A 25,280-nucleotide genomic window follows, 5' to 3' on the forward strand; every position below is an offset into this window, starting at 1 on the left:
TATGCACAACTTTATTATGTGGGCTTTGAATTCTCCTAGACACACATCGAATATGGAGGCATTATTAAGATCTTGCCATAATGGAAAGCAGTATGGCAGCCCCTCAAAAGACTAAACATAGAGCTCCCCTATGACTCAGCAATTCCACTACTTGGCATTTACCCAACCACCCAGAAACAAGGACATACTAAACCCACCAGCACAACAATGTTCATTGCAGCACTATTCACCATAGCAAAGATATGGAACCAACCTAGATGTCCCTCAGTTGATGAGTGGATCAACAAGATGTGGTATTTGTACACAATGGAATTCTATGCTGCTGTCAGAAAGAATGACATCGCCCCATTTGTTAGGAAATGGAAAGACTTAGAAAAAATCATATTAAGTGAAGTAAGCCAGACTCAAAGGAACTTAGGCTCAATGGTTTCCCTCATTCGTCATAATCAGTAGAAACCTTGGTCTCTCCTAGCAGAGATTTGCAATAGAGCAAAACCTGGATACATAAGGCCATATAGTATGAAGCTAATTGAAAGGATTTCTAGGATATTGAAACAAAAGCCATATAATGAGTGATTGTTGTTCTTAAGGTACTATGTTATCTCTCATCGCTCTTGCTGTCCCTTGGTTATCTCATATTGTTACAGTATCTCACTTTGTTATCTGATATATCGGATATATTTGTATTTGGTTATTTAAAATTGGATAGGAAAGGGGGGGAAACAAGCTGAGAGGTGGGGGGGGGAGGGAAATGGGGACCAAGACATGTGAAAGGGTATCAATGTATGTGAATTAATGCACCTTCTATCTGGCAAATATCATGTAAACCTTCTATTAATTACAATAAAAATATATGAAAAAAGATGTTGTCATACAATTCTATTTGAAATGATTTTTTAAAGTAGCATTGAGAAGTCTCAAGAATTAGTGTCAATTCAAAGCCATTGTCTAGTCTTTTACGTCCAGATCTTTGGACCAAAATAAACCTTTTCTCTTTGTGAGTTCATTAGATCAAGCATTTCCTTATAACGATGAAAAACTAATACAGCCTTTCTAGCAAAAGGCTCAGAGAAAGATTTGAGTCTACAGTCTTTTTCACCGTTAAAATGGATTCTTCCCCAAAAGGTGCTGCGTTTAAATTAGTCCAGTAATTTGGTAGTGTGACTTGGTTCACTGGAGAGCAAATCAAGTCAGGGTATGAGTTACAGTCCTAGGCTTTCATCTGCTATAAAGCTAAGTGATATTGTAATAGGCTTTTTGTTCCACATCTCCAGTAAATAAGCCACAAATATCCCTGCATTACTGGCATATCCCCTGAATAAAACAGGGATTCCTAACTATAGTTAACGATTGTACTATAGTTAACTGTAGGTAATTGCATTGTCCTCTAACATGATAGGACTTGGTGACAACTATTATTATAGTAGGTGACTTGGACACAGTACTTGCTATCCTTCATCCACGTAATTCTTTTCCTTGCAGCCAGAGTTCTGCCATAGCCCTAGCAAGTCCTGAATGATCCTGTCCCACCCACCTCTTTGATCTCTATTTGTTCAAAAGGTTTCTCTGAGACTGAAGCACTCAGACCCCTCCTCCCGTCTTTCTGACACAGCCCAGACGCACAGGGCCGGGAAGCCACCCAGGTGCCCCTGCAGCAGGGGACTCGCTGGTCCCCGCGGTCCCACCGGTGACACTCTGCCTTTCCACTGCAGGAGACAGGATTGAGGCGCGCTGGGCGTGGCTAGCGTGCTCCGTCACTGCCGGCGCGTGGGGGCGTGGCTGTCCCGGAGGCGTGGCTGGCGTCGAGGGGCGTGGCCAGCGCTGGGGGCGTCCTCCCTGCGCGCCTGCGCGGGTATGGAGCCGCAGGGTCGCCTACCCCCGAATCTGGCCCCGGGGATGGCCTCGACGACCCCTCGGGCGCGGCTGAAGCCTCGTACGGGAGCGGCGATGCGGGGTGCGGGGATCACGGCAGTTCCAGCCCGCGGCTTCCTGTTCCGCGTCTACTTGGTGGGCTTCTTGGTGAGCACCGCGGCCGGGGGCGGGTCGTGGGGGGCTGCGATGTCAGGCAGGGACTCCAGGGAGGACGGAGGGGCGTGGCGGAGCCCTGTCTTCCTCAGGCTCTGGGGGATTTGCAGAGCTCAGCCAGGACCCGGAGCTCACAGCCGGCCGGGTGCTGGCCGGAGCCTCCCCCTGCCCGGTCTCCCCAGGCGTGTCCGCGTGGGTGTGGCCCCTCCCGGGGGTCTTCGGGCGGTGGCAGGTGCAGGGCTTCGTGGTGCCCTAAAGACACAGGCCTCTCCCCACGGCCGGGGCAGGAAAATGGCCCGCCTGGATAGAACGAGACACAGTTCCATTTGAGTTCCTGGTAGACCTGATTCTTGGTGGGCGGGGGGGGGGGGGGGGGGGGGGAGGAAATTACAATGGGCTGGAGAGAGTAGATCTGACTTTAGTTAGAATGTTTATATTTTACACAACGGTTTTGTTTCATTTTCGTGTGTGTGTGTGTGTGTGTGTGTGTGTGTGTGTGTGTGTGTGTGTGTGTTGGTGCAGAAGAGGCCTTTTCCCATGTACATGGCAGGATGAGTGCCGTGTAATCATGCAGTTATCCCTTAGTGTTCGTGGAACTTCCCAACAACTGCCATGTGGAAGGTGCTGTAGATGTCCCATGCTGTAATAGTTTCTGGTGCCCCCAAATGTACAGACTTCCTGGGAAATTTGTGTCGGTGATCTTGGACCATGACATCTGCAGTCTCTTCCCCTTCCCACTCTAAACTTGGTTCCGATTATGAGCACTGGTTATGAGCTCGTCTAGATAAGTAAATACTTAACGGAGAAAGTTCTGACCGATTGAAATGTCTATAGGAGAAGGCCTTTGCAAATAGAATCTGATTAACCCTGGACCCTGGCAAAAAGGAACTGATTATTTGCTGTACAAATGCAGTTTAAGACTACTGCTTCTCCCAGGATGATTCTGCACTCACATTAAAAGTTAGGATGCCAAGCTAGATAGGACATTTCCAGGGAGGACAGGAGCAGGGAGTCACTTTTTATCCTCTTTGGAGCATATCCCGCAGTTGGTAAAACTCTGTTGAATTAGCAGTTGTTGAGATCCTGAAGTATGCCAGGTGCTGGTGGTGGCTCACACCTTTAATCCTCACTGCACAGGAGGTTGAGATGTGAGATCACAGTTCAAAGCCAGTCCAGTCATGAAAGGTGGTGAGACTCTTGTCTCTAACCATCAGAAAGCTGGATATGGAACTCTGGCAAGTGGTAGAAAAGCTTAGGAATGATGTCCAGATCTTGAGGTCAAGCCCCAGAACTGGCACAAGCAAGCAAACAAGAATGATCCTGAACTATGTCCATTTCACCAAATGTCTATTCTAGACCCAAGTAAGATTCAGAGAGGGAAATGTCTTAAAGGCCCCTTACTTTCTAGTTAACTTTTCATACACCATGCAGCACCCATGTCCTCCTTCCCCCTTCCCCGGCTTCAACTTTCATGCTTTTGTAGAGCCTGATTTTCCTTCAGACTCCCAATCTCTTCTCTCTTCAACCTTGCAGTCTACGTACCCAGACTTCAAAGCAAAATGAGTGTGCCTGGGTAGTTCCACTTGGAAAAATGTTGATCTGCCAACTACCTCCTGATAGTAGACTATGATAGTAGATACCGGCCCCAAGCTTACTGCAGTCCTAACCTCATAAGCCCACATGATAGGTCTGTCAGATGTAAAGGATTTGGGCCCTCATCTCAACTGAGTTTTTTTTTTCATATATGAAAACAAAATATAACTGTGCCCAGCTTATTCATTATACTCAGTTTGGGATACAGATTTGAATATTGGTAGCCTTTTGTATGTTTTTGAATAGTGGCCACTTAGCAAGTTTAACATAGCAAGTCTGATATAAAATTTCATAATATTAACAATATATTTAAGAGACTCATCAAGCATTTAATATCTTCTAGGAAAAATGTATGATTTTCCCAAAGTAGGCATGTGTGTGTGTTTGAAGGATGGCCCTGGGGCCTGATCCCAGAGCCTGCACTCTGCCTCTGAGCTTCTGTGTTCAAGGCTAACACTCTACCACTTGACCCACAGCTCCACGTTCAGTCTTTTGGTGTGTGATTAGAGATGCAGTCTCATTTCTACTCAGGCTGTTTGAACTGAAATTCTCAGATCTCAGCCTAGTAGTACCTTGGATTATAGGTGTGAGCCCTGATAGGTAACTTTACTTTTTTAAAAGCCGTAGTTGGGTGCAACTTTAAGGGATCTAATATTTCCTCATTAGATAACATCTAAGGAATATTATGCACACCTTGTTTATCACTTTTGAGATATTTAGACATGTTAAGATCCCCTAAGACTCTTATTGGGAGAAGAAGGAAAGAAGAGAAGCAAAGTCATTTGCCAAACATCTTGGCTTTACTGTTCATATGTATATCGCAGATTTTAAATTGTTTCAACTAGGGACAGCTAAGATGATGATGTATTAGTTAGCTTGCTAAGAGGGTCCACGACCTGGGTTTTTCAACCCCTTTCTTTCTTGTCTCTACATACCTGTTTACATTTTTGTTTAGTTACACCAGCTTTCAGCAGTTGATACTTCATTTTTACTGAGCCCACAAACCAAGCACAGTGATGTTCCTACCCTGAAAAAGGTCCCGAAATGAGTGTATTCTTCAGTTTTCTGTGGGAGATACTGGTGTTTGATTAGAGGTTTGGGTTGTTCCATCTTACTGGATTTTTCTTATGAGTGACTTCAAGACCACAACCAGTTCCACATCAAATGTGCTCTTAAGAGATGATGGTTTTAAAGAAGCTATGGATTCAGAAACATGAAGGGATTGCCTATTATAGAAAAGAAGAAGACAATTTAGAACAGAACTTCCTGACAGTAAATAGCAGCCTAGCCTTCCTCTGTGGAAGATAGTATTTTCCAGACTCACAAAGTACTAAAGGAAGCTATTGCTGGGGAGTATGTATTTTCATATTTTATCTTTCTTAGAGCTCACCATATTCACATATACATTTCCTTCCTTCCCACTTTATTCAGAATAACTATTTGAGTATTAAATAATATATGGTATTAGAGATAGTAATTGTTTTTGAGGTTTTAGGTCTTAAGCCCCAGGAGATGATCAAAGTAGAGCTGACAGTCAAGTCCAAAGCTGTTGTCTCAGAACCTTAAATATATTTTAAGTCATTAAAAAAATGAAATAGTAACAGTTCTAGAAATGAGATATATGACTGTTAAAGTGACCAGACAAAAGGATCAACAAAGGAGGTATAAGTTCGTATTTGGACACATACCTACCAAGATGGCAGGGGACCAAAACATAAACTCTACAAGTAAAGAAAATGTTTTTGAAGCCAAGTACCAGTGGCTCACCCCTGTAATCCTAACTACTCAGGAAACAGACGTATGATCACAGTTCTAAGCCAGTTTATGCATGAAAGTCCATGAGACTCTTATCTGACCATCATATATTTGGACGTGGAACTGCAGTTCAAGTGGTAGCCCCATCCTTGTGCAGACAAGGCTCAGGGACAGCACTCAGGCCCTGAGTTCAAACGCCAATAGTGACATAAAGACAACAACAACAACAAAATGTTTTTGTATATGCTCTTTCAGTTCAGCCAAGTTCATAGTCCAAATAAACAAAAATATATGTATACCATGTGTTTTTCTTCTCCTAAAAGTTTCAGATAATAACTGTATGAAGTATGAATGAGGATGAAGCCTTAACAGAAAATAAGTAAATATTAGCATTGTTTTTTTTATTAATTCAGAATACCAAACAAAAGGATTCGTATTTACCTAGGAACTCAAGAAAAGCTATGCAATGTTTGAATTTCTATGGTGTGTGAGACCTTTCCCAGCCTTTATGTCATTACATGCCATCCTAGATCTATCAGGGAAGCATCTTTACACATGACAACACTCAGGACTTGGTAACATTAGGTACCTTTCTCAGGGCGCATATTTAGTAAGTGATAGAGCTGGAGTTGAGAACTGCCTGATCTCACAATTTGTACCTTTTCTCTTACTCAGCTGTAAAACATTGGCCCTGTTCCAGTTTCTCTCCCTCCATTCCTAAGGCTTTCTTCTTGTGTTGCCTTGTGCAACTATAAACTACAGGTTCTGGCACTCTAGTTGCCTTCTCTAACTCCAAATCAATGTGTATCCTCACATAAATGCTATTTTACCCTCACATAAATGCTATTTCCCCCTACTTGCTTTTTCATCATTTACATAACAGTGTGTTATTTATGTCTCTGTGTGTGTGTGTACTCAGGGCCATTCACTCATTCTTGCCCACTTAGATTTGACCTTTTCATTCACGCTTGGGGCTCTACCTCTTGAACCATGTCTCCACTTGTTGATTTTTTGCTGACCATTTGGAGATAAGAGTTTCACAGACTATTCTGCCCAACTTGGCTTTGAACTATGATCCTTAGCTGTCAGTCTTCTGAGAAGCTAGAATTACAGGTAGGAGGCACCATTATCCAGCTTGTATGTTTGGATTTGTGTTATGTGAGGGACTTTTTTTTTTCCAGTCCTGGGCTTGAGCTCAGGGCCTGAGCACTGTCCTTGGATTTTCTCAAGGCTAGAACTCTACCACTTGAGCCTCAGCACCATTTCTGGCTTTTTTCTATGTATGTGGTACTGAGGAATCGAACCCGGGTCTTTGTGCATGCTAGGCAAGCACTCTACCACTAAGCCAAACTCCTGGACCTATGTGAGGGACTTCTATTGTGTACCACCTATGAATGTGAAGGGTAAATTACAAAAAAGCTAAAGGTAAAGTTTATCTTGGGTCAGGGCAATGCAAACATTTATGTATGGCAACTGTAATAAGGTGTACTTTTCAGATTCCCTTATAAGACATCAACCTAATGAGTGTAACATACTCTGAAATACAATTATAATTACTTGTTTTCTCAGAAGTGGAGGTACGTATTTTATATTTGAAATCGTCTGGTAATTTTCACATCACCACTTTAACGAATTCTGCAGTTACTAATGAAGTCGTGTGTTTCTTCTTAGGACTTGTTTGGTGTCAGCATGGTCGTCCCTTTACTGAACCTTCATGCCAAGTCCCTTGGCGCAAGCCCCATCATTGCAGGAGTAATTGGTAAGTGGTTAAATGGTGCCCACTTACAGAGCGATGAGGTTCATATCACCTGAACTAAGTGCCTCATATAACTCCATCTTTACTCAGGTATCCAAAGGGAAGTGAGAAATGAAATAAAATGGAACAAATGTAGTTCTTCTTTCTTAAGCTCCCTGTATTCAGGAAAGCAAGGAAGTTTGGATGTTACCTCCACATGCTAGGTGGTCAGTGTTGCCGCTGTTATTTAAGTGAGATCCTCCATGGATCCTGTTATGTACATTAAAGGATTGCTGTAGTCTCCAGCCCACAGGAGGAACCTGTAATCTAATCTGAAAGATAGACAAGAGTCCTACCTGGAAAGAAGGGGTTGAGGCAAGCCTTGGCATATTTGTTGCAAGCTTCCTGCTCCACACATATGCAGGAAGCCTATTACCTTTCTCTGCCTGTTCAGCCTACAATTTCCCTCCAGACATGGTTGGTTTATGAAGGTAGCAGGGGTTAGGATTTAGTCCCGTGATTAATCAATGTGATATCCTTAAGACAAAGAGCCCTTAGTTATTTGCAAGCTGGGCAAGTGAATGATTTGTGCATAACCTTTGTTAAGTCCTATTCTGTATTGTGATTGATATTTCACTTGCAAAATATACTTTGAGGGCTGGGGATGTGGCTTAGTGGTAGAGTCCTTGCCCAATGTACTTGAAGCCCTGGGTTCAATTCTTCAGTACCACATAAACAGAAAAAGCTGGAAGTGGCACTGTAGTTCCAGTGGTAGGGTGCTAGTCTTGAGTAAACAAAACTCAGGGACAATGCCCAGGCCCTGAATTCAAGCATCAGGACTGGCAAAAAAAAACAAAACAAAACAAAAACAAGTACTGTGAATTATACTGTACCATCTAGAAACATTCCAATTCTTTTGTTTTTGAGAGCAAACTAAAGACTACTCTATTTTCACTCCAGAGAAAAACAGGTATTACTATATGGCTAAAGAACTTGAAAGTAGTTCTTAGATGATCTAGGAACTATTTAAAAGAAGGAATACTTTATAAATGAAAACTGAGATGAAACAGAATCATAATTATGTATCACTTGCTGAAAATAAACATGTGAATTTAAATTGAAGTGAAGGAAAGAACATGGAAGGAAGGAAGGAAGGAGGGAGAGAGAAAAGGAAGGGGGAAGAAAGGAGATAGCTGAATGGAAAATTGCACTGAATGAAGAATTTACAGTCCTTGGAATAGAGTATCAAAAATAAAAAAAGAATTTACACAAATTTTAAATGCATCTGTCAAGCAGTCAGGACTGGAGAAGTCATCAAATACTTCTTCATCATAGTCATTAGAAAAGATGATGTAGAAAGTTTTCAACCCAAATGTGCTTCCTATATATACACATACATATATATATACATATACATACATATATATATACACATACATACATACATCATGAATAAACACTGTGTTCATATAGTCTAAAGAACTATGGTTTAGACATATAATACATGTAACTTAAAGCAGACAGACTTTTAAGGAAAAAGAGAAACTTGTTACATAACAATGTGGGTTAAAGAGCTCTATAAAACTTTTAAGTTTTTGAAATAAAATCAAAGCACAGTTTTAATGCTTGCATTTTGTTTTTTGTTACTCTCCTTTGTCTTCAATATAATATATATTTGTGTACATGTGCACAATTTATGTATGCACTTGTGTATGTGTGTTGTGTACATTATTTCATGCATTCATTCTTTTCTGTTTTTCATTAGGACAGGGTCGCACTATGTAGCCCAGATTAGCCCAGCACTTGTGATTTTTCTGCCTTACCCTCCTGAGCTTAGATTTCAGGTGTGAACCACATGCTCAAGTGTTGAAGCATATTACTTGAATAAAGTAATAGATTTCATTGTGACATTTCTTTACAGGTATGCTCTGTACTCTGATCATATTCTCTCTTCTATTGCCATTCTTAATTTTTCTGTGAATCTGATTTCTTCTCCTCTGAGTGTGTTCTGTCCAATGTTACAATAAGGGCTTCACAATTTTCACATGACAGAAAAACTTCTGTCTGTCAGTCTCTAGGGTTGATTCCTACTTTTATTCTTTCTTCTTCCCTTCAATTTTACTTTCAAATACTTTTATTTTAAAAAGTAGTTCTAGAATTAGGTAAATATAATTAGGTAAAAGATGAAAAGAAATTCCCTGTTCTGAAAATTGCCTCTTCTCTATAATTCTCTTCCAATTTCTAACTTATTGTTCTCATACTTATTTTTATGACAGTTCTAGCTGCTTTTACTGACGTTGACTTTTTTTCTTTTTGGGCAGGCTCTTCCTATGGCATTTTACAACTCTTTTCTAGCACATTTATGGTGAGTTATATTCCATCTGTAAAGAACAAAATTATACAGGTATTATAGCCACATCTATTGTGGCTATAATAAAATTGAGGGTGTGAGGGTCATAACAATGTCATTAATTAGAAATACAGTGGTTATTGTAATCCTCTGCTAGGAGAGCTTTAGATGTGTACTAATTATTACAGATGAGGGAAACCACTGAGCCTGTGTTCCTTTGGGTCTGGTTTATAATAGCTCAAACCCTAAATACATAAGGCCATATTAGATGAGGCCAAATTAATGGACCTCCAGGACATGGAAACAAGAGCTTAATTATAAGTGTCTGTTATTCTTGATGTATTATGTTTTTCTCCCTTCTCTTGTGTTAACTTCATATTGTTAAAGTATCCCACTTTGTTACCTGGTATATTATATAGATATTTACCTGTTTATTTAAAATAGGAGGGGAAATATGAGGGGACGGGTGGGGGGATGGAAATGGAGACAAAAACATAAGAAGGGAGGTCAATGTGTGAGAAGCAATGCGCCCTCTATCTGGGGAATATAATTGTAACCCCTCTATACACTGAAAAAAATAAAAATAAATACAGTGGTTAGATTGTTAGATCAATGAGGCCTGTCCTCTATCTTTTTTTGTTCAGTGGCTTGTTCTGAGAGCAGGATGCCAAGGTCTCTGGTAGACCTTGGGTGAGAACAGTGTTTGCATGTGTGTGTGTGTGTGTGTGTGTGTGTGTGTGTGTGTGTGTGTGTGTATGAGAGAGACAGAGAAAGCATGCATACACACAAGTACTAGAGGTCCTTCAATTCTGTTTTTCTGCTCAAGGCTCTACCCCTTGAGCCACACCTATATGTCTGGCTTTATGGTGTTTAATTGAAAATAAGACTCCCATGGACTTTGCTGTCTTCCAACTATGATCCTCAGATCCCAGTCTACTTAGTAACTGGGATTATAGGCATAAGCCACCAGCACCTTGTGAGAATAAGTTTTAAATTGTGACATATTATTCCCCTGTACTGGAGGGGTGGGGATGGGGGGAGTAGGAACAAAAGATACCACACCAGTTTTATCATTTGTTTCACTTGGTGATGATTTTATCCATTTAGGATAAAATCCATTTAGGATTCTGTGTGGAGTTCTCCACCTTGAACTAAACGCTTTATTTATCAGACCTACAGGAAGAGACAGAGCCGTTGGAGTGGTCAGTTGTGTATCTGTGTTCTGCAGTTGATAGACCCAAGGATCTGATCACTCCCTCCTTTGTCCACTTGATAGTTTGAAACTGAGAGACCTTCAATTGCTCTTCTTTCACAATTTTCTGTGGTCACTCTGATCTTGAAACCTCAGTCTCCAGGAGTGAGGGCATCTCAGTAAGAGTATCCATCTACTGTCAAAGATCCATAACGGGTGACAGGTCTCCATAATTTTCATGGCAGCTCACATTCAGTGAATGCAGTGTAGTCTATACCCGTGTGTTCCTGGAATTACTACCTTATAAAATATATTTTTTAAAAAGATTCAGATTCTACAATGAACTCCTTAATTGACATGTATTAATTGCTCACAGAATTTTATTGTAGCATTTTTATACATGTATATAATGTGCGTTGATCTAATGCTCCCTCTTCATCAGTCTCTTTCATCCTTCGTTCTCCTTCTTCTTTATCGGTCATCCTTCATCAATCTCTCCCCCTCTCTTCAGATAATTTAAACTGATTCTTAAATGAACAAACAGGTGCTCCTTTATCTTTTAAAAAATCCTTGATGTTAAATTTGCATAACAATCCCAATTTTATTTTCATAGAAACTTTTATCTTTGTTTTTCATATAGAAGAAGTCTCTAATTCATGGAGTTTAAATAATTTGACTAAATCATCTAATTTCTGCATTCCAAACCCTGATCCCATAGTGTTGTCATTTTTTTCTAAAAAAAAAAAGTCATTGCTTTATGGGTATAAGAAGCATTGAGGGTGGGATTTAATGGTAGAGTGTGTACTAGAGATCCTGGGTTCGATCCTCACCACCCTGCTACCTCTTAAAAATAAAGAAAAAGGATGATTCAAGTCCAGGTGAACAGAAGAGAACTACATTAATTAGCAGAATGTGCATTTCATATACTTGTGAAAATGATGTGGACTGTGTCTCAGCAAAGACTTTTTTTGTCTCTGTTTGAGACATCAACCCAGAATGGTTGATGTGTGTGTGTTACAATATGTCGGTCAGAGTGTGTGTTGGTTGTGCAGAACTCTCCTGACCTCCCACTGGACCCTGAGCTCCAAAGCTACACATGACTGATTGACTCATTTCTGTCACTAGTACTTTTTTACATGGTTATTATTTTACAAAGGTGAATTTTTTATTCCCAACTCTTGTTCTCAAATTGTACCTTTTTATACATTTTTGCTTACAATACATGTTTCATATATCTTGTAGCTCGAGTTTTACAAAACGTTCCCCTAGAAATTCTTCATCTAGGAAATGCTGAATTAAAATTCCCTCCCTAGTCCATATTTTTCTAAATACATCTTTTAATTATTACAAGTGTGGTAAAACTATTTTATCAGCTTTGGTTAATTATTTCAGAGTATGTATTTTCATTAAAATGATCAGTGTTTATGAAGTACTTATTGTGTGTCAGGCCCTGTTCTGAGGGCTTACTTAATCCTTATAATAACCAGTGTCAGCATAGTTAGCTGTTTTTTCAAAGGGTCATTTAGTGTACCTTATGGTGTACTGGCACCTGTTTTTTTATCCTCTTAGGCCTCAGATATTGAGGAGGAATCTATTCTGAGGCAGATAGAATTCCCATTTTATAGACAGACAAACTGAAGCTTAGATAGGTTAAGAACTGTGTTTTAGGTCATGTGGGTATACTGGATGACAAGAGTTCAGAGGTGAACTTATCTCTGGCCCAGAGCATGACTATCACATTTTGTGCCGCTGTCTGGTGAACACTAGTGACCAGAAGTCCAAAGATTCTGAACTGAGAGGGAGGGGAGGATGGGGTAGACCTGAACTCTACTGAAATGGAAATTTGGATGAGAGCTAATGATTTGTAGAAGGATAATCAAATTTTGGAGGATGTTACCCTCAGAGTAGCTTACAGAAGAACTTCAGAAAGTGATAGCTTTTATTCTTATGTAGGCAGATGGCATCTTTTAGATCCTTAAGAAAATAAACACAAGCAAAAATGGAGAATGGGTATGAATAAGTGTGGTTGGTTATCAGTAAGGCAGGCCGGGCAGGCGGAGGCTCCATGGTTAGCTGAGAAGTGCAAGGAAATGTGGGCTTTCACTGAGGCATGAAGAAAGTGGGAGGGAGCCTCAATCACTTCCCAGGCAAAGTCTCAGCCGGTGCCCATATCCTTGCCCCTTCTCAGCCAATGCTTCATTGCTATCAGAGTAATTAGTCAATTTTATTTTAAGGCAATTGCCCTTTCTTCAAACAGTCTCACCCTGAACCTCAGTGTGTAATGTGGGTCAATGTGAAGGTCCTCTGGTTGAGCTGGAAATAATGGTCACAGCACACCTTCCAGGAGTAAATCGAAAAAGTGAAGCTTTGCACACCAAGATTATTCAAGTATCTGAGTTGCCATAAGAAGCCCAGAACCCTGCTGTCCTCTTGGCTGTCTGGCTTCTAGCATTATAGGAAGCAGGGAATGAAGAGGAGAAAGGCTGACTTAGCCACCATAGCCCACCCTCTGAAGGATATTCTCAGGCGTTCACCTGGTGACTTCTGGAACTCCGAAGTCTTATTTCCAGCATTTACGCGAGGCTTGTTCTTGTTTCACCTGAGTGTCTTGCTGTAAGGCATAGGGAATATGTAAATGACGAGCGAGCTGCAAGGGTGAGCTGGAGTCCTCTTCCTTTGCTGTCTTTCATCCCAACCGTATCCGGTTATCCCCCCAACCTCGCAGAGTGTCAGGACTCCAGGCAGTACACCCTCACCCCTCTGTGCCCACCATCTTCCACATGCACCTGTGTTTGCTTAATTCTACCCTCAGGTGGTCCTTCTCAGCTTCTGCTTGCATGAGCTGTGCATTCATCTCCTTGCCTAGTGGGTCCCGCTCTTCCTTCCAGAGCAAGCTTCATCCTGGCCCACCTGTGGTCTCACCAAGCATCCTGATTTGATGAAGGAATGATGTAGAAGGGACCCTCTGTCTGGTCAGACTCATGCTGCTTGATGCCCCCAAGAAAATAGGAGTAGTATGCACAGATTAGCATGTGAAAAGCATACCACTTCAGAGTCCCTACATAGCAAGTGTGAGACTCTGATTAAGACCCCAGTAAGGCCAGAATAATTAACTAACTTGTATTTAATTTAAAGTATTCCATTTAACAGACTTCTAGGGTTTGTTTGTCTCTCTTTTGCAGACACATTCAATATTAGAATAGATAGAAACAGACTGAGTTTCATCACTGTTGGGTGGAAGATCCCACTCACCTTGTGGGATGATCAGAGGAAAGCTGTCTGCAATTTTGGTATAACATCCAAGTATCCCAGAATCCTACACCAAATTTCCTGGCACTTTCCCCTGGGTCGTGTCCTGTTGCCTTGGGCACTCTCACGTGGTGGTCATTGCAGGTTTCTCTTCCTTGTTTTCTTCAGGGCTGCTGGAGTGATGTAGTTGGAAGACGAGTCTCCTTGCTGGTATGCATTCTGTTTAGTGCCCTGGGGTATCTCCTTCTTGGAGTTTCTACCAATGTGTTCCTGCTCGCCCTGGCTAGAGTCCCTGTGGGTAAGTTCTGAGCCGTGTGTGTGTGTGTGTGTGTGTGTGTGTGTGTGTGTGTGTGTGTGTGTTCATTGAAAACAAATCTCTCAATTCTACACATAAACCTATCACTGCTTGACATCGTCTTTTTGATGAGACTTTATGTACAGAACTATAAATACAGCCACACTGAATGTGGTTTGCAACTTACAAGAGGCTGTTGGTTGAGCTCCTACCATTGGCAGACACTCTGCTGACTTGTTTAAAGCTACAGCCTTGAACTTGACAGAGCCCTGAATCCCCCCAAGCCTGTCAGTGTCCAACACCTGCTGCCATTGAAACAAGTCTTCCCTGACTTTTCCCTTTATTCAGATTAAAAGAACGTTTTACATGTCTTTCTCCAGGACTCTGATTAGCAGACTTTCTCAGTGAACTTCTAGTTTGCTTTTTTGTTGTCGTTTTGTTTGTTTGTTTGTTTTTGCCAGTCTGGGGCTTGAGCTCAGGGCCTGAATACTGTCCTTGGGCTTTCTCAAGGCTCTACCACTTAAGAGCCGAGTTGGCTTTTTTTCTATGCATATGGTACTGAGGAGTCGAACCCCGGTCTTCATGCATGCTATGCAAGCACTCTACCACTAGGCCAAACTCCTGGCCCCAGATTCTAGATTTTTAAACAGGGCTTCTTGTTCAAAAACTTCCTTATGGCCATTAGCTTTCTTGCAGTGTTCTGGAAATGTGCTGTTGAGTAGGGTTGAGGGGATGATTACAATAGAACAGTGAATGAATTAGTTATCTCTTTATCTTGACTATAACATTTTCAAATAGTTTTGGGGGATTTTTATTTTTTTCATTTACTATAATTGTTTTCATACTCTTGGAAACACCACCCTTTAGGTATCTGGTGGGTATAGCTGTATAGCTTTTTAGCTTTTTATTCCCTTCTGTTCTTTTTTTTTTTTTTTTTTTGCCAGACCATGTATCCAGAGAAATCTAGAAGGCTACATGAGGTTTTTCCTATTTTTTTTTTTGCCAGTCCTGGGCTTGAGCTCAGGGCCCGAGCACTGTCCTTGGACTTTCTCAAGGCTAAAGCTCTACCTCTTGAGCCTCAGCACCACTTCCAGCTTTTTTCTACGTATGTGGTACCAAGAATCAAACCCAAGTCTTCGTGCATGCTAGGCAAGCACTCTACCACCAAGCCAAGCTCCCGGCCTCCGCTTCTGTTCTTTTATTTAGGCAGTCACAGTCCTGACTTTTCAATGTTTCTTTTCTTACTATTAGAGTATGGCCAGACTTTGCTACCTTGATGCACAAGTTGGCAGCACTAGACAACAGCCCACATCCAGTTAAGCTGCATGTTCTAAATTAACACCACACGGGGTTGTAGACTCAGGCTAATTCATTTAACATACTATTGTTGAACTGCTCACTTGGAATTTTCATACAATATGTCTGTCATGTATATGTACTTTGAAAATCTGTTGTATTCATCCACCAAAATGTGTATTGTGCTTTTTTATGCTGACTAAAAATGCTCTATAAGGTCTTGGCTTAAATACAGTTAATGATCCTAACAAACCCTATTACCATATATGAAATCCAATTAATAACATTCCACGCGCCTATGATATAAGATGTATTCTTGACTTAGTTGGCAACCTATTTTTCTATAGTATAAAAATCCTTCTGTTCCCCATTATTCAGAGGTATGCACTTTTCTTAATTCCATAGAAAAAAGAGGAAGGAAATGAATGAGAGTGTAGCTTTGTTACAAAATGGATAAAGATAGATGGGGATGATAAAACTGGTTTTGTTGACTGTGAAATGAGCCTGATCTAAGTAGTAATAGTTCTGTCATGTAGACATCTTGATCTGTGCCAACAAGGAGAACGATACATAAAATTTTCTCCTTGCCCATGTGACCTTCACGATGTTTGGAGGTTAGGAGCAGGATGGAGTCTTGACAAGTTCTTTGAGGATTCTTCTGTGCAAGCTCAGCTCTGGATTTCTGATCCCCTATCCTGAAAATTAGACCCTGACCTTGAATGTGCCCAAGCTAGTTTTGCACTAGCAGCCTGTTAAGTGATGAGAATTCTCATCTAGACTGGTCAAAAGCTACTCTTCCCGTCACCCTTTCCAAACATGTATAAGGTGAGTCCCACATTAATGTGTCAAAATAAATCACACTGTTCCTGTGAGGCCCCTAGGGATTCATCTTCTCATAGTTAAGCAAACATATCTAGAAAGAGTGAGTGATTATCCTGAATTCTAAGAGGATTTGCTCCCAGAAGAGTTTGGCTGTCTGGCAATTGCACATTAGCTTTGTGACAGAGCTAGGAATAGACTCAGGAATTACGTTGCAGAGCACATGCAGCGCAGTGCTGTGCAGAGTGCTGGTGTCTGTAAGAATGAGTGCAGTACCACCGTGGTACATCCCCGTTCACAGTGGCTCCACTGGCAGCCTGGGCTGAGTTCGTGCTCTGTGCTGATCAGAATCACAAGCAGCCTGTTTCCAGAGAGCCTATCAACATTTACACAAATGTGGGTCTCCCCACCTGGGTACCTGGGTGTTGGGGGGGTTGCAGTCAAGTACATTCCCAGACACAGTAGTACTGCAAAAACATGTTATGGTTCTCAGGCTGTTTGTTCAACAAATCCATAAGTTTCTTTTGGCTAAAAATCAATTGTTATAGGTCAAATGACCCCGCCCATGTCCTATCCTCTTACCTGCTCTATTATCTCCTTAGCTTTTATTACCTTCTAACCTATACTCTGTATTTATCCCAAATGAAAATGAAGATTGTGTGAAGGCAGGCATAGTTGTCTGTGGTTGGTTTTTATTTTTGCTTTCTTGACCTTTAGTTTGTTGCTTTACCCTAAGGTCATTGTCAGTGTTACATGTACAGTAGACATGCAATAATATTTGTTCATCAAGTGAGTGGATAAAGAATAATAACTCGTATTTTTGGAGAAGCTATCATGATTACAGTTGAGTAACAGGGTAGCTGAGGGCCAGGAGTTTGGCCTAGTGGTAGAGTGCTTGCCTAGCATGCACGAAGACCCGGGTTCGATTCCTTGGTACCACATATATAGAAAAAAGCCGGAAGTGGTGCTGAGGCTCAAGTGGTAGAGCTCTAGCCTTGAGAAAGTCCAAGGACAGTGCTCAGGCCCTGAGCTCAAGCCCAGGACTGGCAAAAAAAAAACCCAAACAAACAAATGAAAACCGAGTAGCTGGACAAGAGGCAGGCAGGCTGCAGGATCTGGGCGCTAATAGATACAAAGTGAACTGGCCCAGCTGAGACACCAGCCCAGGAGTCCAGTTCTAGTGGAGTGGTTCTGCAGCCTTCAGTTGTTCAAAGACATTGGAAGTCAGAGCTCCATCTAAGACAGAAATCACAAGGGAGGTCCTTTTTCTGTGCAAAAATGAAATTACAGATTATGCTTCTTGCCTCCTTACAGGGATTTTTAAACACACACTGTCCATCTCCAGGGCTCTCCTCTCCGATCTGGTTGCAGAGAAAGAGCGGCCACTTGTACTGGGACAGTTCAACACAGCTTCTAGCATGGGCTTCATATTGGGCCCCGTGGTGGGTGGATATCTCACTGAATCAGATGGCGGATTCTACCTTACAGCCTTCACCTGTTTCTCAGTCTTCCTCCTCAATGCTGGTACGTTGACATTTAAGTGTGACTCATCTGCCTACAATGAAACATTCATTGATCAGAAGTGAAAGTTAGCCAAGTGTGTGGGTAGCTTTCACCTGCAGTCCTAGCTACTCAGGAGGTTGAGATCTGAGGGTCTCAATTAGAAGCCAGCCTGAATGGGAAAGTTTGTCTTTACAAACTTCCTCCAGTTAGCCAGCAAAAAGGAAGAAATAGAGCTGTGGCTCAAGTGGTAGAGCACTAACCTTGAGCAAAGAAGCTCAGGAATAGTGCTCAGGCCCTGAGTTCAAGCCCCATGACTGGTGCGAACACACACACACACACACACACACACACACACACACACACACACACACACACACACTTTCCTGGTATTCTCCAAAGTTGCTGAACCAGTTTTTATTTCCTACAATTCTGTGCTAGGACTCTCTTCCCTTTCCATCCTCACTCTCACTTACGTTTTGTTTTAAAACAAGAACCTTCCTAACAAGAATAAGGTAACATGTTATTGTGCTTTTAACCTGGATTTTCCTGATCCTTAGTGAGGCTGAATACACCTATTGGCCATTCTCTGGAGAAATGTCTACTCCAGTTTTTACACGTTTTTGTTTGCTTTAGTATGTAGTTTTTTGATATTGTTGTGTAGAAGTATGTGCATATTTTAGATATTAACTATTAAACATTGGACTTACAAATAATTTCCATTCATATACTTCCTTTTCACTTCCTCTGCTGAACAATAGCTTTTAAATTTGGTGTGCTTTCCTGCATCTGTTTATGCTTTTGTTGTCTGTGTGTTGAATGTTCTAGCTAAGAAATCATTGTGAAGGCTAATTTTAAATTTCTTCCTTTTTTCTTCTAGAAGTTTTACAGTGTGAGGATTTGTGTTTGCATTTAATCTATTTTAAATTTATTTTTATATATGGTATAAAGTAAGGGTCCAGACTGTTTGTTCATCAACATGATGTATATTGTTTTACTTATCATGTAAATGAAAATAGCTGCTTTTGTTAGTAAGGTAGAGAACTGTAACAACAAAGCAAAACTACACCACCCCTGCCACAGACCTTCAGTGGCTTCCCATCTTGGTAAATGGTAAAGCTTACACCATCAGAATGGGATGGGAGGTTCCACTCATTCTCCATTCAATCACGTACCTTCCTGGCCCACCTCACATGCGTGCCAACCTGACTTTTACAGGTGACATTACACTGGCCCCTTCCTCTGCTTGCACTGGCTCACTCATTTTCTTTTTCCCACCATTCAGTTCTCAAATATTTGATTCCCATGCTTTCTCTGATCATCCAGCCTAAAATGGTTCATTTTTTTAAAATAGTACTTCTGAAATTTTATTGTAATTTTGTTTGCATGCCCATATTCTATTTGGTCTCCCTGCTCTGTAGATATTCACACACACACACACACACACACACGCACGCACGCACACGCACGCAGAGTAAGCATGAGTTATCTGATTTTCCCAGATCAGCACAGAATACATCAAACCTTACTACACATGAATGAAAGACTACCTTCTAGGCTGTGGGCTTCTTGGATTCAGGCCAGGTAGTCAAAGCCCATTTCTTCCTCTTTGCTCAGGGGACTAGTCATAACCAGTCCTTGGATAAATAACTTTGTAAACAGGAACAACCATACTGTTCAATTTCCTGTATACTTAATCTACTTAGTTCTACTTTGCTGCAACTTGGACTCTTCACATGGGGGACATGATGTTGAACAGTGAATTCCATGTTGGGTTAGGATATCAGATTCAGGAAGTAGAATTTATTGAGTTTAGTCTCTGTTTTCATTGGACCTCATTATATTTTCTTTCGGTATCTTAACTGATATCAGACAAAAGAATAAGCCTGATATATGAGAGCAAAATCTAGATGAAATGCCTTCAAACGCAGGGTCAGTGGGTGGAGCTAGTATCTTTATGTATTAAAGGATGGCACATGAATGGACATCACTTGAATGAGAAAGTGAGCTTATAAGCATATAATTACTATGGACTCCTGTAGTACTTTGGGTTTTCTAGGATCGTGCTGCTTAATATTTTCCTTAACTCAAGCCTGTCAATGGATTTTAGTAACATATTCCTGAATAGCTATATGTATTCCCCACTAAAATGACTGCAAGTAATAGGGTTTCACTTGCTGTTCAGGGCTGGACCTCAAACAGGCTCAGAGGCTGCCACCCAGTGGAATGCAAAGCAGTTTGCTGTCTTTTACTTCCCATTGACAACAGCTGTTTTCCTTAGTCCTCTCATTCTGTCAGCTTTCATAGCTTTGCTCTAATCTGCCATTTTGCTCGAACAAACTTTCTCACATAATTTTTCTCCTAAGTTCTCATCTTCAGGTTAAGAGTGCAAACTTGAGGGCCTGACAGACTCCAGTTCAGTTATTATCTTGCTCATTTTTAGTATGAGCTTTAGCAAAGTTGCCTCTGGGATAACAAACTAATTCATAGCCCTGTCATGAGAACCAGAAGAGAGCTGAGTACATAGCTTAGTGATAGAATGCTTGCCTGGCATTCACAAGACCCTAACTTCTGTTCCCAGCACTACATAGCAAAAAAGCAACATCAACAACAGCAAAACAAATAAACCAAAAACCTAACATAACAGTAACAAAAATTGGAAGAGCTTTAAATATAAGCAGTTTACCTGAGTGCCATGCATGTGAATAGTCATCATCTATTACTATTGGCTTTTTATCCCATTGGCAACAATTCTTTCCTTTTGGTCTTTTTGTTTGTTTGTTTGTTTTTCAGTCAGTTGCAGGGCTTGGACCTCCAAGATCAGCCTCCTTAGGAGCCCGGGGGACAGATGTGAGCCACCCCCTTCTAGTCCTATTTTTAATCAAGATTCTGTGACGTATTCAGGATCCCTTTTGAATATATGAATAGATAAGCCATCCACATCTGGTTCTGTTTGGATTAGCTTTCAGTCATGCACTCATTTGTGGCTGATGCTTTGATACAATATTTGGAGAAACCACATATACAAATGAAGTTGCAGAAAATAATATGAAACAAAACTGAATAGCCATGGCATGCATGGAACAAATACAGCAGACACAGGAGCATTTCAGTCATGGGGGCCGAGTAGGCGTGAGATTTAGCTGGGTGGTGGTCCTGATCTATGAGAACAGTGCCCCCTGTAGTCCTGATGTGGGGGGAAACCCACACAGGACTTAATTAACACCTTAATCCACCGTGTTAATTATTGACGGTCATTGCTAGCAATGTCCCTAACTATTCCCAAGCAAATGCTGCTCGTGGCTTCTTCAACAGGCCACTACATTGTAATCCAATAACTCTTCACTTGTCTGAACCTTTTACATGCAATTTCCTTTGGGACAGAACTTTTGCAGGACAAGACTTTTGTCTTCTTTGTTAATGTATTCCCACTGCTTAATACAGAGCTTGGTTCTTAGGAAGAATTCTGTAAGTATTGGATGAAATGGATGGATGGGTAGATGGGTGGATGGATGGATGGATGGATGATGAATAGATGGATGGATGGATATATGGATGATGGATGGGTAGGGAATGGGTGGTGAATGGGTAGTGAATGGGATAGATGGATGGATGGATAGATTGATGGATGTGAATGTTTGGATACATGGTAAATATTTGGATAGATGGTAGATGAATGGATGGATGGTGAATGGGTGGGTGAATGAGTGGGTGATGAATGAATGGATAGATAGATGGATGGATAGTGAATGGATGGGTGGTTAGGCAGATGGTGGATCAGCAGTGAATTAGAAAACTTATGAAGAATTTAAGTATAAATTTATCAGTTTCATAATGTAGTAGATTATAGTAAACCATTGCAGCATTTTGAGCTGAGGAGAAAGTGATTATTTTGTATATGTTTTGGATATTTTAAATAAAGGTAAAAATCATCCATTGCTAGACTTCTTAGGTCACAGAGGACCTATAGAAATGAAGGGAAAGGTGAAATGAAGAGAAAGCATAGACCACTACATGCGTAGAAATACAAATTAACTGCTTGACCCCCACGAGGCTCTAGGAATCCAGGGCACCTGCCTCATTTGACAGGTGTTACACTTTCTTAACAGGTCTCGTTTGGCTGTTGCCTTGGAGTGAAACAAACCTCAATAGTTCAGTGAATGGCCTGAGACTGAGTAAGAACCACAAGCTGCTGGGGACAATACTACAAGGAACAGCCACTCTCCCGATGACCACCAAGAATGAACAGCCCAGTAAGCAGCCGTGGTTTCAAGTCCCATCGGTCTTGCAGGACATGAGGAGTCTGCTGTTCTCTGAAATGCGGCACATATTTCTTGTGCGTTTGCTCATGGGTGTGGCTGTCATGCTGTACTACAGTAATTACGTCCTGGCCCTGGAAGATCGCTTTGGGGTACAGCCCAAGACCACAGGATACCTCATCAGTTACAGCAGCGCCCTGGGGGCCCTGGCTGGTTTCAGCCTGGGCCCTGTCCTGCGTCTGTACAAGCACAACTCCCACAGGATCCTGCTGCACTCCAGCACTCTCACCTGTATGCTGCTGCTGCTCTACTCCATGGCCCACACCATGGCGGTGGTGGTCTTCTCCTCCACACTTCTGGCCTTCTCCACTACCATCGGCAGGACCTGTGTCACTGATCTCCAGCTGAGCATGGGTGGGACACAGGCCAGTGGCACTGTCATCGGCTTAGGACAGTCTGTGACCGCTGTCGCCAGAATCATTGCTCCTCTTCTCTCAGGAGTGGTCCAAGTGGTCAGCCCCTGTGGTCCCCCCGTCCTAGGGGTTGCCTTAGCCTTGATGGCAATTTGCCTAATGTCCCTAAACACACCTTGCCATAGTGATGACAGGAGTGGTAAAGTAAAGCATGAGTAGGGAGGAAGCAGAGTTGGGAGGTGCGGAAATCAGGGACCAAGGCAGTAACTAGAAGAGCCTATCAGAAAGAGCAGGTGGAAACATCAGCAGGAGGGTGTGCCCAGCACTCAGCTGTGCAGGTATGCCTGCGGGACGATCCAAAGTGACAGGGACCCATCGGAAAGTCAGTATTAGAGCAGCTTTCCCAATGGGGACCATATTCAAGATAAGCCTAAAAGGCCCTTCCTCCTATCTGAGCCACCGGGGATAACCTTTTCAAAGAGAAGAAAGATGCCATTTAGAAGAGAGGGAAATGGTGGAATGACAGATCATGGTAAGCAGAAGTAGGGACTAAGCAGACGGTTGTTTAAAAAACAGCACGTCATGGAATCCTATGCTGATCACCCAGAGCCGGGTTATAGGTTAATTAAACCCATAAAGGAAGGGAAAAGGGAATCTGATGTCAGCATCCTAAAGATTGATGAAGCTGGTTTATTAAAACTAGCCTGGTACTTTCTCAGAGCTGGTGAAAAGAAATCAGAGTCCAACCTTACCATCCCAGGTCAGTGCTTTCACTGATGGAAGAATCTGGTGTTTCAAGTACCAGGAGTAGTAAAGGCTTCAAGATTTAGAACTTTTGATGAAAGTAAAAGCCAGAGGCTTTGCTAGTTTTATTGATTTCTGGCTGAATTTGACTGTTAAAATTGTGTTTGTAATCACAGTTTGTTACTCTTTCTTGATTCTTGGGCTCGTTCTTGGTCCCTCTTTTTTTTTTTCCATTAGTTCCTATCTTCTTGCAAACTATTCCTGCTGCAGTTTGGGAAGCCAGCAGTCTGACATTCCTTCCATGGTTCTAGAGCTGATCAACTCTGGAACGTCTGGGAACATCTGCAAAGTCCGGGAATATTTTCAAGAGAAATTCTTTTAGTAGAACAAGGGCCAGGTGAGATGCCATTGCAGAAGAGCTTGAGTCTACTTCTTTTAAATGTTACTTGATGGTTTTCATTTTAATTTGGTTTGGGGGGAAATCCATGTTGACCAATGAGGAGAGAGTTTTGGTTTGCCTCTTCTTAGGCCTTGTCTAAACTGTCTAATAGGACTCAAGGGAATGGCCTTACAGATGGGCTACCCAGACAACAAGGAATCTAGACATGGCAAAGCCACTGAACACCAAAAGTACTTCGATAATATAAAACCTTATTTCAAGGCCTCTCTTCCTTACATTCCCTATGACCTTCTGATTTAGCTCACTAGAAAATTATGTCTATTTTCAGCCTAACACACAGAATCATAAATGATGGTTTTTATATGGTACATTTTCATAATGTGAATTATTTATTATTATAAATCAGAAGAAATATTTCCAAAGTGTAGAGTGTAGGATCAACTCAAATATTTATAAGAACTGAAAGACTATTTTAACTGGGCAGCAGTTGCTCACACCTCTACTCCCAGATACTTGGGAGGCTAAGATCTGCAGGATCATGGCTTGAAAACAATTTGAACAGAAAAGTCTGAAAAATGCTGTTCTCAAAATAATCAGCCAGAATCCAGGCTGGAGGTGTATCTCAAATGCTAGAGAACAAGCTGAGCTGATAAATATATTCTCGAGAGATCATCCCTTTTTCCGCTCTGGTGGCAAGAAAGATAATTACATTTCCATTACAAATCATATTTGGGAACTTGTACTCATGGTAAAGTGCTTCTGAAGATACTTAAAAAAAACATGAAATGACCTTGTTCTTAAAGAACTCTGAATGTCAAGGAGACAAATCTGTCAAGGATGGTAAATAATCAAGGACTTATGCACTGGAGTAAAATTCCAGAAAAGTTTCTCCAAAAATGTTCTTTCCTTCACACTCAGAAATAGTTGATTTTTCTGAAAAGTTCTGAAATAGCCATTCTTATATTTTTAAAATCATTGCACTTTATTTTTTTAAGTTGCATGAATCTTATAAACCTGAGGATTTACTGTTAATAAGACACATAAAGCTGGGTGTTGGTGGCTCACGCCTGTAATCCTAACTACTCAGGAGGCTGAGGTCTGAAGATCGAAGTTCAAAGCCAGCCCAGGCAAAAGTCTATGAGAATCTTAACTCCAGATAACCACCAGGAAACCAGAGGTGGCACTATGGTGGTAGAGCTGAAGAGTTCAAGGACAGAACCCAGGCCCAGAATTCAAGCCCCACAACCAACAAAAAAATTTGTGTGTGTGTGTGTGTGTGTGTGTGTGTGTGTGTGTGTGTGTGTGTGTGTTGGAGAGAGAGAGAGAGAGAGAGAGAGAGAGAGAGAGAGAGAGAGAGAGAGAGAGATAGAGAGAGAACCAAAGATCTTAGTGTATAAACTCAGGAAACACTTTAGTTATAATACACTAGTGATTTTTATATTTTGTATGCATGCTTTATTTATTTTTGCTTTTCGGTAAATCTTGTCTTACATTTCTTGTGTGACTGACGTCTTGCTGCCCAAATCGTAGTTCAAGGACTAGCACCCTCAGCTTTGTCCAGGAGCTGGCTAAATGTGAAGACACCTAAGCCCTGGCCTGCACAGGCCTGCTAAGGACCATTTAAATAAGATGATTTGCTGGTGCCATAAAGTTTG

The 25,280-nt window shown here is 41.5% G+C and overlaps 1 protein-coding gene across 1 annotated transcript; it reads left to right on the forward strand.

Moving 5' to 3' along the window:
* Nucleotides 1–1,854: 1,854 nt before the first annotated feature.
* Slc67a2 (solute carrier family 67 member 2) lies at nt 1,855–24,822 on the forward strand. Its single transcript, XM_090336296.1, has 6 exons — nt 1,855–2,019; nt 7,045–7,132; nt 9,430–9,473; nt 14,068–14,197; nt 17,624–17,833; nt 21,919–24,822. Exons 1-6 carry the CDS (start codon nt 1,855–1,857, stop codon nt 22,698–22,700), a joined length of 1,419 nt encoding a protein of 472 aa, XP_090192422.1. The 3' UTR covers nt 22,701–24,822.
* Nucleotides 24,823–25,280: the final 458 nt, after the last annotated feature.

This window comes from Megascapheus bottae, chromosome 7, assembly GCF_031878675.1.
Source record: "Megascapheus bottae isolate mThoBot1 chromosome 7, mThoBot2.hap1, whole genome shotgun sequence".
Classification (NCBI taxonomy): Eukaryota; Metazoa; Chordata; class Mammalia; order Rodentia; family Geomyidae; genus Megascapheus; species Megascapheus bottae.